We start from the raw sequence: 14,737 nt of genomic DNA on the forward strand, positions 1-14,737 counted from the left end.
AAGAAACTGGGATGGTACACACTCAATTGGGTATAGAAATCTATCTTACCATAAAGGTAAGTAGGAGAGGAAGGGGATCTGAGAAGGGAGGAGGGTGATAAAAGGAAGGGAAGACTGTGGAAAGGAGAAGAAGTTTGAAACAAAACACTCTTGAGAAGGGACAGAATGAAAGAAGAGAAAATAGAATAACCAGAGGGGAAATAGGGTTAGCAGTAGTAATTGTGAAAAGAATTTTGAGCAAGTTTTTCTGATAAAGGCCTCAGTTATCAAACATATAGAAAACTGGGTCATATTTATAAAAAGTAAGAGCCATTCCCCAATTGACAATTAATCAAAGATATGAACAGTTTTCAGATTACGTGATCAAAGTTTTTTATAATGATATAAAAAAAATTATGTAACTCTGTTGATTGGAGAAATGGAAATTAAAACAATTCTGAAGTAATATCTCATATCTTAGATTGGCTAGTAGGCCAGAAAAGGAAAATGACAAATGTTAAAGAGAATATAGGAAAAATGAGACATTAATGGATTATTGATGGAATTACAAATTGATTCAACCATTCTATAAAGTAATTTGAAACTATGTCCAAACTAGCTATAAAAACATAAAAACCATTTCTCCTAACAATACTACTATTAAGCATATATCTTAAAAGATATTTTGTTTAAAAAGGGAAAAGTACCTATATGTACAAAAATATTTATAGCAGCTCTTTTCTCAGGGCAAAGAATTGGAAATTGAGGGGACGTCTATCAATTGGGGAATGGCTGGACAAATTGTGGTATGTGATTATGATAGAATACTATTGAGCTATAAGAAATGATGACCAGCAAAAGAAACAAATAGACAATTTTCAGATGAAGAAATTAAAACCATTTCTAATCATATGAGAAGATGCTCTAAATCACTATTGATCAGAGAAATGCAAATTAAGACAACTCTGAGATAACACTACATACCTCTCAGATTGTCTAAGATGACAGGAAAAAATAATGACAGATGTTGGAGGGGATGTGGGAAAACTGGGACACCAATGCATTGTTGGTGGAATTGTGAACAGATCCAGCCATTCTGGAGAGAATGGAGAGAGTTCTCTGGAGAGAACTATGTTTAAATAATTTTCAAATTGTGCATACCCTTTGACCCAGCAGTGTTTCTATTGGGCCTGTATCCCAAAGAGATCTTGAAGAAGGGACTCACATGTGCAAAAATGGTTGTGGTCAGTTGGAGAATGGCTGAACAAGTTTTGGTATATGAATGTTATGGAATGTTATTGTTTCTTAAGAAATGATCAGCAGTATGATTTCAGAGAGGCTAGAGAGATTTACATGAACTGATGCCAAGTGAAACGAGCAGAACTAGGAGATCATTGTACACAGCAACATCAATATTATACGACAATCAATTCTGATGAATGTGACTCTTTCCAACATTGAGATGATTGATGCTAGTTCCAATGATCTTGTGATGAAGAGAGCCATTTACATCCAGAGAGAGGACTGTGGGAACTGAATGTGGATCACAAAATAACATTCTCTTTTTGTTGTTGTTTGCTTGCATTTTGTTTTCTTACTCATTTATTTTTTTTGATCTGAATTTTCTTGTATAACAAGAGAATTATATAAATATGTTTATACATATTGGATTTAACATATTTTAACATGTTTAACATATTTTGGATTGCTTGCCATCTAGGGGAGAGAGTGGGGGGAAGGAGGAGAAAATCTGAAACAAAAGGCTATGCAAGGGTCAATGTTGTCAAATTATCCGTACATATATCTTAAAAATAAAAAAAAAAAAACTTTAAAAAAAGAAGAAAAAAAAAAGAAATGATGACCAGGATGCTCTCAGAAAAGCCTGAAAAGACTTCCATGAGCTGATGCAAGGGGAAATGTGCTGTGGACAAAGTAACGGCAATATTGTAATTGTGAATGACTTGACTATTCTTAGCAATACTGATGGTGTCTGAATACAAATTGAAGCATACTTTTTTTTTAAACTTTATTTTATTATATATTTTGGAGGATGTCGGGAGAGTTCTTATGTTTTTTCCCACATAATGACTTTTTTTTTTTTTTCCTTGCAGGAAGTTCATTTATTACATAGCACACAAATCATTTTTTTCTTAAACCAACACTCAATAAATTTACATTGACCTAATTTCGTATTATATCTGGTATCACATTGTCCAATCTTATCATTTAACTGAAAATTAGAATCAACTTTCCAGGTCCACATAATGACTTTTATGAAAATGTTTTGCTTGACTTCACATGTGCCTTCTCAGTGGAGTGGGGTGAAGAAGGAAGGGACAGAATCTGGAACTTAAAATGTTAAAAACAAATGTTAAAAATTATTTTACATGTTTTACATGTTACTAGGGGAAATAAACTACTAAGCAATGAAAGAAAAAAAAGAAATTGAAATGGTTAGCCTTAGAAGAAAAGGAAGAAAGGAAACCACCATTTATTAAGTATGTGCTAGGTGACAAGTACTGTCTTAAGTGCTTCATAATTATCTTTTTGTTTGTTTTTTGCTGAGACAATTGGGGTTAAGTGACTTGCCCAGGGTCACACAGCTAGGAAGTGTTAAGTATCTGAGACCGGATTTGAGCTCAAGTCCTTCTGACTTCAGGGCCGGGGCTCTATCTATTGGGCCACCTAGCTGCATTCTGAGGGGTAGGTACTATAATTGTCCTCATTTTACAGTTGAAAAAACTGAGACAAACAGAATAAGTTTCTGAGGTCAGATTTGAACTCAAATCTTCCTGACTCTAGGCCCAGTGTTCTACCATTGTATCATCTATTTATATGGATATGTGATGCTTGTCTTAAGTTGAAGAGTTGACATGTTAAAAAAAGAATAGAGCAAATCTAGGAGCAGTGGGTGGAGTAGGAGAACAATGTAGTTTTGATGCAAGAAAAAACTTTATAGCAGCTAATAAATAGTATATATAAAATAGTCTGTGATAGTAGAATGGGCTGCCATCAGGAGATTGTGTGTTTTCCTTCATTAGAGGTCTTCTAGAAAAGATTAAAAGATATCACTCTTGGGAAATGTTGTAAAGATATCCTTTTTCAGGTACAGGTTGGAGTAGATGGACTTTCAGGGCCCCTTACAATTATGATAGTGAAATTTTTTATTTCAGGTATTCATGTTATTCTATAGCAAATTGAAAGTAGGATATGATATGGGGTCACTGCTCACTTAGCAATTAAAGTGATTCCTGCCCAATAGAAGCTAAATTAACTATAGAGTCTTCTAGATTTATTGAGGAAAGACTTTTAATATAGTTAGTAAAATCCTTACTGAGTTTATATTTGCCTACTTCCTCAAACTTTTAATTTTTTCATTTTTTTAAATCACCACAGAATAATCACTTCAGTTTTTAAAACCTTATATAAATTCTAATTCCTCTTTATTATGTCTCATACATGAGTTACTTATTTTTTTTGGCTGTGGTAATTATATTTTAAGCTTAAATATTTTGAATATCAGCATATTATCCTGTAGAAATAAGGATTTGGGAAGCTGGATGGCATAGTAGATAAGAGTGGCCAGGTCTGAAGTCAGGAAGATTTGTCTTCCTAATCTCAGATCTTTCCTCAGATACTGTATGACCGTGGGCAAGCCACTTAATTTTGTTTGCCTCACTTTCCTTATTTATAAAATGAGCTGAAGAAGGAAGTAGCAAGCCACTAAAAATGTATTTGTCAAGAAAATCCCAAATAGGTCACAAAGAGTTGGATATGACTGAAATGACTAAACAACAAAGAAATAAGGATTCACAGTCTTTATCTTGGGAGCTTCAAATAGCAGTTTAAATTTTAAAATGTTAAACAGAGTCTAAATGTTTCATTCCTATTATAGTTTATTCTATCTTGGCTATAAATTATATATTTACATCCTCATTTTTCTTGAATTTCACTTTTTCTTTCTGTCTCTAGGAATTTGTATAATTGGTTATATGATATAATATTGATTATTTATAAAATCCTATGAATTGCTTATATTATATGAGAGAAAAAACTTTTTTCTTCTGTCTCTGAAGTATTGTGATCTTTGAAATGCTGGTTATATTAAAATTAAAGATTGTAATTCCTTTCCAAGTATTTTATAATTAATTTGCTTTTTATCTTTTTGTAGGTCATAGTCCTGGGGCCCCTGTTTATAGAGAGAAGGAAGATATGTATGATGAGATTATTGAATTGAAGAAGGTAGTATTTCTTTTTGTTCTCTACCGTTTTTGAACAATGAAAGTTTCTGGCAATGGATAAAAAAAGTTAATTCTTAATGGAACTCTTGATGGATCAGATGTAAAGTAATTTTCCATTTAAAGCTCCTAACCTTATACCTTACTCCCCTCCAGACATCTACAGTGTGGGCATACTGGTCTACTTACTGTTCCTCACAGATGACATTGCATAGTCATTTTATGTGCCTTTACATTGGCTGCTCTCCCTATACTTCAAAAACACTTCCACCTCCCTTCAATCTCTTAGAATCTCTGGTTTTCTTCAAAACTTTAGCTTTTACTAGGCAGAAATCCCCTTAAGTTCTTTAGTAGCCAGGAATCCCATTTTATATCATACATCTTTATCTGCTATGGCATAATGTACTATCTTCAACATGGGGGTTTCATTCCCCCCCGTTACCTTCCATCTACTCAGTATGTATCTCTTGGTACTTGTTTTCATACATGTCTCTTCCATTCAAATGAAATTCTAATCTACAGGAAAAGGACTGGTTTTTGCCTTGGTTTTTTATCCTCGGCATATAGCACAATGTCTAGCACAGAGTAGTGCTTAATAAATGCTTATTGGTTGATATATAATACACAAAGTGTATATTGATCCAGGAACAGACCGGAATTTTCAACTTATAGTCACCAGTAGCCACATGAGTTCATTTAGCTAAGGTGTGTATTCACTGAAATGTATTATTGATAAATTTTTTTGATAAGTTTGATAGATAATTTGATTAACATTTCACATTTTTGATAAATATATTCGTATACGAGTTAAGTGGGACTGTGAATATAGTGCCAGCTGAAATCAGGAAGACTCATCATCCTGAGTTCAAATCTGGCCTCAGACATCTGCAAGCTCTGTGATTCTAGCCAAGCCACTTTACCCTGTTTACTTTGGTTTCTTCATCTATAAAATGAGCTGGAGAAGGATATAGCACATCACTCCAGTATCTTTGCCAAGACAATCCCAAATCAGTTTACAAAGAGTCAAACATGATCAAATAACAATAAGAAAATCCCATATATTCAGAGAAGGTAGATGATGCAGTATGTAGCTTGCCAAGTCTGGAGTCATAAAGACTTATTTCCTTGAGTTCAGGGCAGCTAGATGGCACAACAACAGGTAGATGGTACAGTGGAGTAGAGTGGCACCTGGAGTCATGAAGACCTGAATTCAGCTTCAGTCTTGGACACTCCCTGTGAGACTCTGAGCACATCAGTTAATCCTGTTTGTCTCAGTTTCCTTATCTATAAAATGTGCTGGAGAAGGAAATGGCAAACTACTTTTGGTATTCTTGCTAAGAAAATTCCAAATGGAGTCATGAAGATTTGGATACAACTGAAACAATTAAAGACATATCTTAAGTTTCAGGAAAAGTAATAGTAGTAGTCCTTCTTGTCCATAATAATCCTACTTGTCCCTTTTATCTTCTCCACTTCCATCTGTAGATACTACAATCATTCTCTTTTTAAAATTTTCAGTTATTCAGTTTTTTATTAATAATAATATTAATATTATTAAAATATTCAATTATTTATGCACTGGATTTTTTTCTGTTATCTATAAACAAGTCCACATCTCTTCATCCTTTATTTGACCCTGCCATGCTCTCATAACGTCTCCCATAGTTCTCTCTTTTACAGCTGAATGCCTGTATAAAATTGTCTGAACTTATTAACTCTGCCTTGAACATATCATAGATCATAGATAAAAAGCTGAAAGGGAGATTAAAGGTAATTTAGTTCAACACCTTATTTTATTGAATATTTGAATTGAATTGAATTTGAATTGAAATATTTGAAAGAAACTAATCCAGAAAAGTTAAATGACTTGCTCAAGGTAGTATGTGGCAGAGTGAGAACTCAAATGAAGGTCTTCTAACTTCAGAGTCATTGTTATTACTATTGTATCACACTTATTTTCTTATTCCACTTCTTAACTCTTTGTATTCATAGCTTTTGTTCCTGCCACTCAATTGATATTATACTCTCCAAGATGACCAAAAAACTCTTAATAAATTCAAAGACTTTTACTCAGTTCTCATTTTTCTTGAATTTCCCTGAGGCATTTGATGTTAATTATCACTCCTTTTTAATGCTGTCATCTCTGAATGTTCCTGCCCCTACTGTCTCGTAGTTCTCTTGTCTTCCATTCCTTTTCTCTATTCTATTCTGGATCATCATCTCTGCCTTATCCACTGTGAACCCAATAGGATTCATTCCTCTGACACTATCCTGGATGGATCGAAAACTGGAATTAAGATTGCTGGGAGAAATATCTATATTCTGATATGCAGGCAATACCACTCTTATGGCAGAAATGAAGAAGAATTGATGAGGGTGAAAGAGAAAAGTATAAAATTTGGTTTGAAGTTTAATATTAAAAAACAAACAAAGATTATGGCAATCAATCTCATCGCTTCCTGGAAAATAGAGGAGAAGAAATGGAAGTAGTATCAGATTTTGTGTTCTTTAGTTCAAAGATCACTGCAAACAGTGACCGCAGCAATGAAATTAAAAGACTCTTATTATTTGGAAGGAAAGCTATGAAAAATCTGGACAACATAATAAAGAACAGAGACATAATTGTGCTGACTTATAGTCGGAGTTTTGATTTTTCCATTGAGCAGTGCATGGCTATGAGAATTAGACTGTAAGGAAAGTTGAGCACTGCAGAATCTACATTTTTGAATTGTGCTAGAGAAGGCTTTTCAGTCTTTGGGACAACAAGGAGATTAAATCAGTATTTAAAAATAATTCAGACTACTTATTTGATAAGTACTGAAGCTAAAACTTAAAAACTTTGGCTACATAGGGAGCAGACAGGACTTATTGTCCCTAACGTTGGAAAAGATGGAAGGGAAAAAGGAAAAAGGAAAAACAGAATGATATGAAGAGAGTGTCATGGAAGCAATAAATATAAGCTTGGGCAAACTTTAGGAGTTAATGGAGAGGAGAAAGAATAAGGCACACTATGGTCTAAGGGGTCATAAACAGTTAGACACATCTGAATAAATTAATGCAATTAGTGTGTTCAACATAAATATAAGATCCTTTGAGAAGAAGTGCACTAACATCTGTGAAGAAGAAAAGTTTCATGTATGAGCTACTGCTCTTGAACTCAGGTTGTGAGGATCCCCTGTATAGTGTGAAAAATATTATGTTAGTACTGGGAACCACATTTTAGGAAGAAGATTGACAAGGTGGAATATATCCAAAGGAAGATTACCAGGTGAGGAACCTTGAGACCGAGCCTTACAAGAATTATTTGAGGAAAGGGGCAGCATTTATCCTTTAAAGAGTAGATTTAAGAGGGATGTGATAATTGGCTTCATATATTTGAAGGATTGTCATGGAGAAGAGAGTTTATACTTGTCATTCTAGGCTTAGAGGGCAGAATTAGAAGCAACAAGGAAAATAAAATTCACACAGACTTCTTATTTTGCATAAAAGAATTCTTTTTCAGATGTTTTCGATTGGACATTAGAGCATCAATGCAAAATTTTTATTGTTGAACATTTTTTAAAAATAGTTATTTTAAATTTATCATCATTTATATCAGTGATGTCCAAATCAAATGGAAACATTGAGACTGCACATTTATTGACTTTGAAAACTACATATTAACATTATCTACATTGTATTATATTTTTATTCATTTTGCTAAACATTTCTTAAATACATTTCTGTTGGAATCCTTACAAACTGCTAACTAATTAAGAGTTGATCTAATCTTACAAGAAGATGTTTTGGGCAGAACCTGAAACAAGGTACTAAGTAGAACTAATTAGTACAATGCTTGTGTTTGCACCTTTACTCATTGGAGTTCACAAGTATGCTAGCTTCACAAGTATGCCTTGCCTCTGTCTCTGCTTTCTTTAGCCTCCAACCAGCACAGAGATGGAATGAATCTCTTGTCTCTTCACTTGGGGCTCGGCAGCTTTCTGGTGAGTCTTTCAGACCAGCTTGGTCTCAGTGGGGGAAGTGCAGGAGCCCAGCCACCAACTACAGTGGGGTGAGATGAAGATGAATCTGGTTGTCCACTGAACTCTCGACTCGTAGCTTTTTCCTCTGAAAACTCTTCTTCTGCCACCAGCCAGCCAAGTGGAAAATATTCTCTCTTGCCTTGCCTCGGAGAGAGGGCTTCTGGCGTAATTCCGCTGAAATCTGACCGAGAGCCTCTGTCTGTTTCTTTTATACAAGAGGGATGAATTGTGGGATACGAGAGAGAGGGATTATGGGTTTTCTCCCATAGTGCTCTCTGGCCCAAAGAGCTTCAAGGGAGGTGTGGACTCATAAAGTTACAAAGTTTACTTTGTGAAGCTGGCATACTTGTGAACTCCAATGAGTAAAGGTGCAAACACAAGCATTGTACTAATTAGTTCTACTTAGTACCTTGTTTCAGGTTCTGCCCAAAACATCTTCTTGTAAGATTAGATCAACTCTAATTAGTTAGCAGTTTGTAAGGATTCCAACACATTTCAGTCTCATTCAGATAACTATGGATAACTAGTTTGATATCTCTTATTTACTTCACCTCTGCAATTATTTGCATATAATCCTACTATCTTATCATTTTTAGCATTCTGTTTAAAAACATTGAAGATCATCCTTTTGGCTGAGTGTTCATAGGTTATGGCTTCTCAATTATCTTTCCAATGACTATGATAAATTATATTGAGCCTTCTCAATTTATTATTCAACCTCTTTTTGACACACTATCATCACTAACCAAATTTTCTGTTTTTAGGTAATTTGATAGGAGGTAAGTAAGATAGAATGGGAATGATTCTAGTTCACACCCTCATTGTCTCTCATCAATACAATTTAATAAGCCTCCTGATTGATCTCTTTGCTTCAAGTATAGCTCTGATTGTGTTATTCTTCTGATCAATAAATACCAGGAGTTCTCTTTTACCTGTAGGATCAAATGCAAATGCCTCTTTTTGACAGTTAGAGCCCTTTCCACCTAGATGCAGGAGTGTATTGGAGCTAGTTTATACAGATTCATGAGAGCTATTTGTTAAATTTTCACTGTAAATACATTTCAGAAATAGGCAAATGCTACAAATCAAGGATTTTTGTGGCTATTAATTGCCTAAAATTAAGAAAGTGATGGGAAAAAATATTTTGATAATATAGATTAAATTTAAAAGTATCTTGTGGACATTTTTTTCCCAAAAAAACTTGGTTGTTAAACCAAGCATTTCCCTACCCATATCCACCTTATCATTCAGAGTTATCATACAAGCATTCTCTTTACAAATTCCACAGTCCACTCAAACTGTTCATCTTTACATTCATCTTTCCATCTTCTATTTCTTTGTTTATGCCCAAGCTATCCCCTTAAGTTGAAGATACACTCCCTCTTTATTCCTCCTTCATGAACAAGTCATATGCATTTATGAGACCTTTCCTTATTCTCCCAACTATTGACCCAAATTATCCCTTATAAATTTATTTTATATATATCTTGTGTGTGTATATGTATGTATATATATACATATATGTATGTCTTTATATAGATATAAAGTATGTGTGTTTATATGTGTACATATTATTTTTCTCAATAGAATGTAAGTTCCTTAAGGATAGTGACTTTCATTTTTGTCTTCGTGTTGCCAGTGCCTACCAGAGTGCCTCTCACATAGTGGGCACTTAGTAAATGCTTACTTAATTGGATCAAATTCAAATTTGACTTCCTGAGCACTAGATGACTGAGCTATCTAGCCCCAAACTAGGACTGTGGGTAAGGATTAAAAACAGTATATCTTTGTATTTGATTGTGGGGTGTATTGCAACCAAAAAAAAAAAAAAAAAAGCCAAACCTGTACATTTTTTTCCTTTTAGTCATTACACTCTCAAAAAGGTGATGTGGATTTTATGAAAACAAAACTTCGACGATTAGAAGAAGAAAACAGCAGAAAGGATCGGCAGATTGAACACCTCCTGGATCCTAATCGAGTAAGTTATATAGTTTTTATTATTATAATCCCCCGGTAAGGAGTCGGTATTCACACAGATCAAAACTTGAGAGTATTGAGATCTATAGATCAAGATTAAGTTAGATTAGGTTAGTATTTTTGTGGCTACTGTCATTGAAATGCCTAAACAGACATAGTTATATGGATGTTTTGGGCAGATTGCCATTTATAATCCTCTTTGATCTATAACCTATCCATTCTGCCAGATATTGAACTTGGCCACAGAGCCATCATGAAGCCTCTTAATCATGTACCCTTACCAAGGCAGCTAGGGAGCAGGTAGATGAATGCTCATGTCCTGGAATTTTTGGAATGATATCTGCATTTATTTAGGTAGAATCAGCCATAAGGAAGCAAATTCTTCAGCCTCCCTCTTGGATTTCCCCAGGGGCTTATTTAGAATTGGAAGAGACCTTGGAGGCTGTTCTGTCTAACCCCTTCATTTTATAGATGTGGAATCTGAGGTCCTGTGACTAGTTTAAGGTTATATAGCTATTTAAGTATCAGAGGCAGGATTTGAGCTCAGTTTCTCTTGGATTTAAAATCAATACTTTTAACCATTATCTAGTACTACTTCTAGGATGTCTACTACCATCATAACGAAGACCAGGTCTTGGAATGGGCAGATCTATGATGAAATCCAAGAACATTTGTCAGTCATGATTGGGGAAGTATACAAAGGAATTTCAAAAAATTCCATTGCAGGATCCAAGCTCCACAGTTTTTCCAACCAGGTTCTTGGCTTCAGCCTTGGACCTGTTATTAATCCATATTAGGTGATATTATGGGAAACCTGAGATTTCCTTGATATCCTCTTTGTCTTTTCTCAGTGTCTTGCACAGAGTAGATTCTTTGTAAAAGAAGTTTATTAGTTGAATTGAGGTTTGGCCACCAAAAGACCTGGGTAGCCAGGTGAAAGATTTTCCATATCTTCCTGTTTAGTCAACCCATTATGGCAGAGGCAGAGGAAACAGATGACAGAAGTGAATGTACATAACCCATCAGGGATAGATTCTCTCTTTGACTTGCTAGAGGGGCTCTGGAATGGGGTAGACAAATATTCCTGAGCATCCAGAAGGACTTCCTAGATTGCTTTATCTAGGAACTCTGTGGTTTACAACTGGAGATTCTTCCTACCAAATCTCATTTTTGTCAGTACTACTAGATCTAATGGTTTGCAACCTTAGACAATGGTGACCTCTTAAAACTTTATGGGATCTTTGTCATACCATCATTGAACCTCTTTAGCAGGTCACTATTTCCAATCAAGAATACCAAGCAGCATGACCAGTAACCATAGAGTGGGAATCAAACTTTCATTTGGTTGGTGAGAAAGTCCTGTGGCTTCAGCCATAAGGAAGCAAATTCTTCAGCCTCCCTCTTGGATTTCCCCAGGGGCTTATTTGGCTGGGCAGATACTTTGGGCATGCTCAGTGTTTCCCTTTTAATATTGCCATCTCACCTTGTAAATGGTAATTTTCAAATTTTATTTCATCTAGTTGCACTTAGAAACTATTCGTTCTTTCTTTTGGAATCACCACTTTGACCAATTCAAAACCAAATCTATCATCCTTGGAAATTGTCTGCCCATGGTCCTAAGTGACTTGGCTTTCTCCATTGTTATCCTAGAATTAGGAGGAAGGGAGGTAATTATGGGATGATTCATATAAAAATGGCGCTTTTGATGAGTAGAATTACTGAGAGTTCATAATTTATCCATAATGTAATCCATAATCCATAATGTAAGCAAGCTGAATAGTATAGCCAGTGGAATCAGTTGTGGATCAGGTCTAAAGGTTACTGCACACACTTTAAGATCAGTTTAGGAATTAGATTGAGTCTCAGTAAAAATAGGATAATCTATAGTTATAACCAAGTATAAGGGTCAGCAGTTAGTTGGTGTCCTGTAGGACTAATATTACTATATTGGAGACATAGCTTATAAATGCCCAGGCCTGTTTTTAAATGCCCCTTTGCATCTATCAATACTGTATGACTTGCCCAGGGGCAACAGTAATTGGGTATATTCACTTAACTCATGGTTCAATTCTTCATTTGAAGTGTCAATCCCTAAAACTGAGGGAGCAGTAAATTTCAATTCTTCAGATTAGGTGAAATAAAAAAATAATAAAATTTGAATTGCAAAGACTATTTTTAAAAAATATTATTTTTTTGCTACAGGGCTGTGAATTTGCCCGGAGTATGGTTGACAAAAGGCCTGGTACTGGCTGGGTAAGTGTGATCTTCAGGAAGGTAAATAACTTTCCTATTGAAACCTTATTAAAATGCCAATCAACATTCAGATGAGAGCTATTCTTTCCTTAAAGAGATTACAATGATAGATGTGGAGGAAGAACAGTGAGGTACTCATTCAGAATGTGTGTGAACAGACTTTGCCCAATGAAGACTTTCTTGCTACAATTTATGAAGAGAATTAATTTCACAGTACCAGGGGTTCTGGACCCTGTTGCTTCCTTGTGGGCTGTGAGTTCATCATTCCTTAATCACTACCTAGAAGTTGGTTGTAGAATGGTCAGAAACTCCAGGATAACTTGTAGTAAATTCAGGAGATAGCACTTTTAACCAGATGATGTTTCCCACTGCTCCTGCATGATTTTGAGAACCGTTATGTTGAGAATTATTATAGGCCTTAATCTTGTCACAGGAGAAGATTTTTAGGCCTGACAATAATAATTGTATATCTGAACTACAATCAGAACCCTGAGGAAAGACAGATGGAAAGGTGTCAAAGGGACACTCCTTCCAGAGTCTTTCTGGACTATTCTTTACAGTTTGTGGTAAAGTGGATTTCTCTGAGGTACTTAATAAGAGATTAGTCAGTACCCTCCTAATATAATATATATATAATATAATATAATAATGTGTGACAGGCTGTTGAAAGGATATTGTTTAAGGAAAAGCAGTTGCTATTTCCAAAATTGATACTAACAGTGCATGGTGTACACATAGTTGCACGTTATATTTTTAATATTTAAGGCAAGTGAGGAAAAAGGTGGGGTCCTACTAGAGTATTATATATTATCAGACACAATTATTGTGTCCATTGGTTTTCTTTGACTGTTTTTCTTTGTAATTAAATGAAGGGCTTGTTTGGGGATGGGGAGTGGGGAGGGTGGTGGAGGAAATGTTAAAGAAGTATATTCAGAAATGATTGTGATTTAAAAATCAGAGGCATCAGTAACACTTACTCTTAAAATATTTAAGGCAACAGGGCTTTACCCAGCACTCTTTCAGGGAATACTTTTCAGGTAAACTAATATCTGTTATGTCTTCCCTTCCAACTCTGAAAATTGTGAATAAATTATAAAGGGTTGTTCTTTTTATTTGGCAACTGTGAACAGGATTATCCAATAAATGATTTCTAAAGAGCTGTTGCTAACTTTAAAATGTTTTAAATCTATTATCCTGTTCCTACATATTTTCTTAGAAATAATGATAAACCTGTTAAGGATTTCATTCCTATTTTGCTGTGCTGATGGCTGTCTGTAATGTTTTTTTAAATGTAACAATAGATAGAATGAAAAAGACCAAATTTCAGGAGGAGACTGATGGAATAGATATATCAGAAACCTCCAGGCTTGATATGTTTATATTCTTTTGGCAGGTCATTAATGGATTAAAACAAAGAATTATAAAGTTGGAACAGCAGTGCAAAGAAAAGGACAATACTATCACGTATGGAGACTTTTGCATTGGGCTTTTGTGTGGGTTGGTAAAAATCTTGAGAATCATCTATATCATTAGCAGAGGCTGTATTTATTTTTAAAGTTGTCATCTATCGATTTTTCTCAGACTCCAGTTTAATTTTGCATCCTCAGAATCTCTGACTCTGATTGCAGTTCTGTTGTTATCCTCCTGTTGTTATCCTCACCCAGTACTTCTCTGGGTACTATATGAATGCACTGACCTTCACCAATGTCCCTGTGTAGTATTCTACCACTTGGTTTTCACGGTTCTTTTTAAAAGTAGCCTTCCTTTTGCTAGTACCCTGAGAGTCCCCTTCACACAAACATAAATGAATATTCAAACTGAAGGAAAGGGAGGGAAAAGAATAAACATGCCTACTATGTGCCAGGCACTAAGTGCTTTACAGATTTCTCATTTGATCTTCACAAGAACTGTGCAAAGTAGATGCTGTTATCCCTATTTTACAGTTGAAGAAATTGAATCAGACGAGTTAAGAGACTTGCTCACTGTGACAGCAGGAGTTTCTTGGGCTAGATTTGAACTCATATCTTTCCAATTCCAAGCCCAATACTATCTACTCAGCTACTTAGGTTATCTAAAAATATGTAATCCATTCCATTATACCTAATACATGTCCCATTTATAGATACAAACTCTGTGGGTCACAGAGTTATATTTAATTAATGAAGATTTCGATCATGAGGCATCTCATATTATGCAATCCTTGAGTCACACTATAGTAACTCCATCCCCTTTTTTTTCTGTGTGCCATCCTCCACCCAGTATTATATT

General features: G+C 35.0%; 1 protein-coding gene across 3 annotated transcripts in view; it reads left to right on the forward strand.

Moving 5' to 3' along the window:
- IQCE (IQ motif containing E) overlaps positions 1 to 14,737 on the forward strand; it is a 109,185-nt gene that overhangs the window by 37,881 nt on the left and 56,567 nt on the right. For all 3 annotated transcript variants that reach the window (XM_052000089.1, XM_052000088.1, XM_052000087.1), the window contains exons 5-8: positions 4,151 to 4,221; positions 10,104 to 10,217; positions 12,419 to 12,469; positions 13,863 to 13,933. In XM_052000089.1, the coding sequence (XP_051856049.1) occupies positions 4,151 to 4,221; positions 10,104 to 10,217; positions 12,419 to 12,469; positions 13,863 to 13,933 (307 nt within the window). The remainder of the gene's footprint in view (positions 1 to 4,150; positions 4,222 to 10,103; positions 10,218 to 12,418; positions 12,470 to 13,862; positions 13,934 to 14,737) is intronic.

Source organism: Antechinus flavipes, chromosome 1, assembly GCF_016432865.1.
Source record: "Antechinus flavipes isolate AdamAnt ecotype Samford, QLD, Australia chromosome 1, AdamAnt_v2, whole genome shotgun sequence".
NCBI classification, from domain to species: Eukaryota; Metazoa; Chordata; class Mammalia; order Dasyuromorphia; family Dasyuridae; genus Antechinus; species Antechinus flavipes.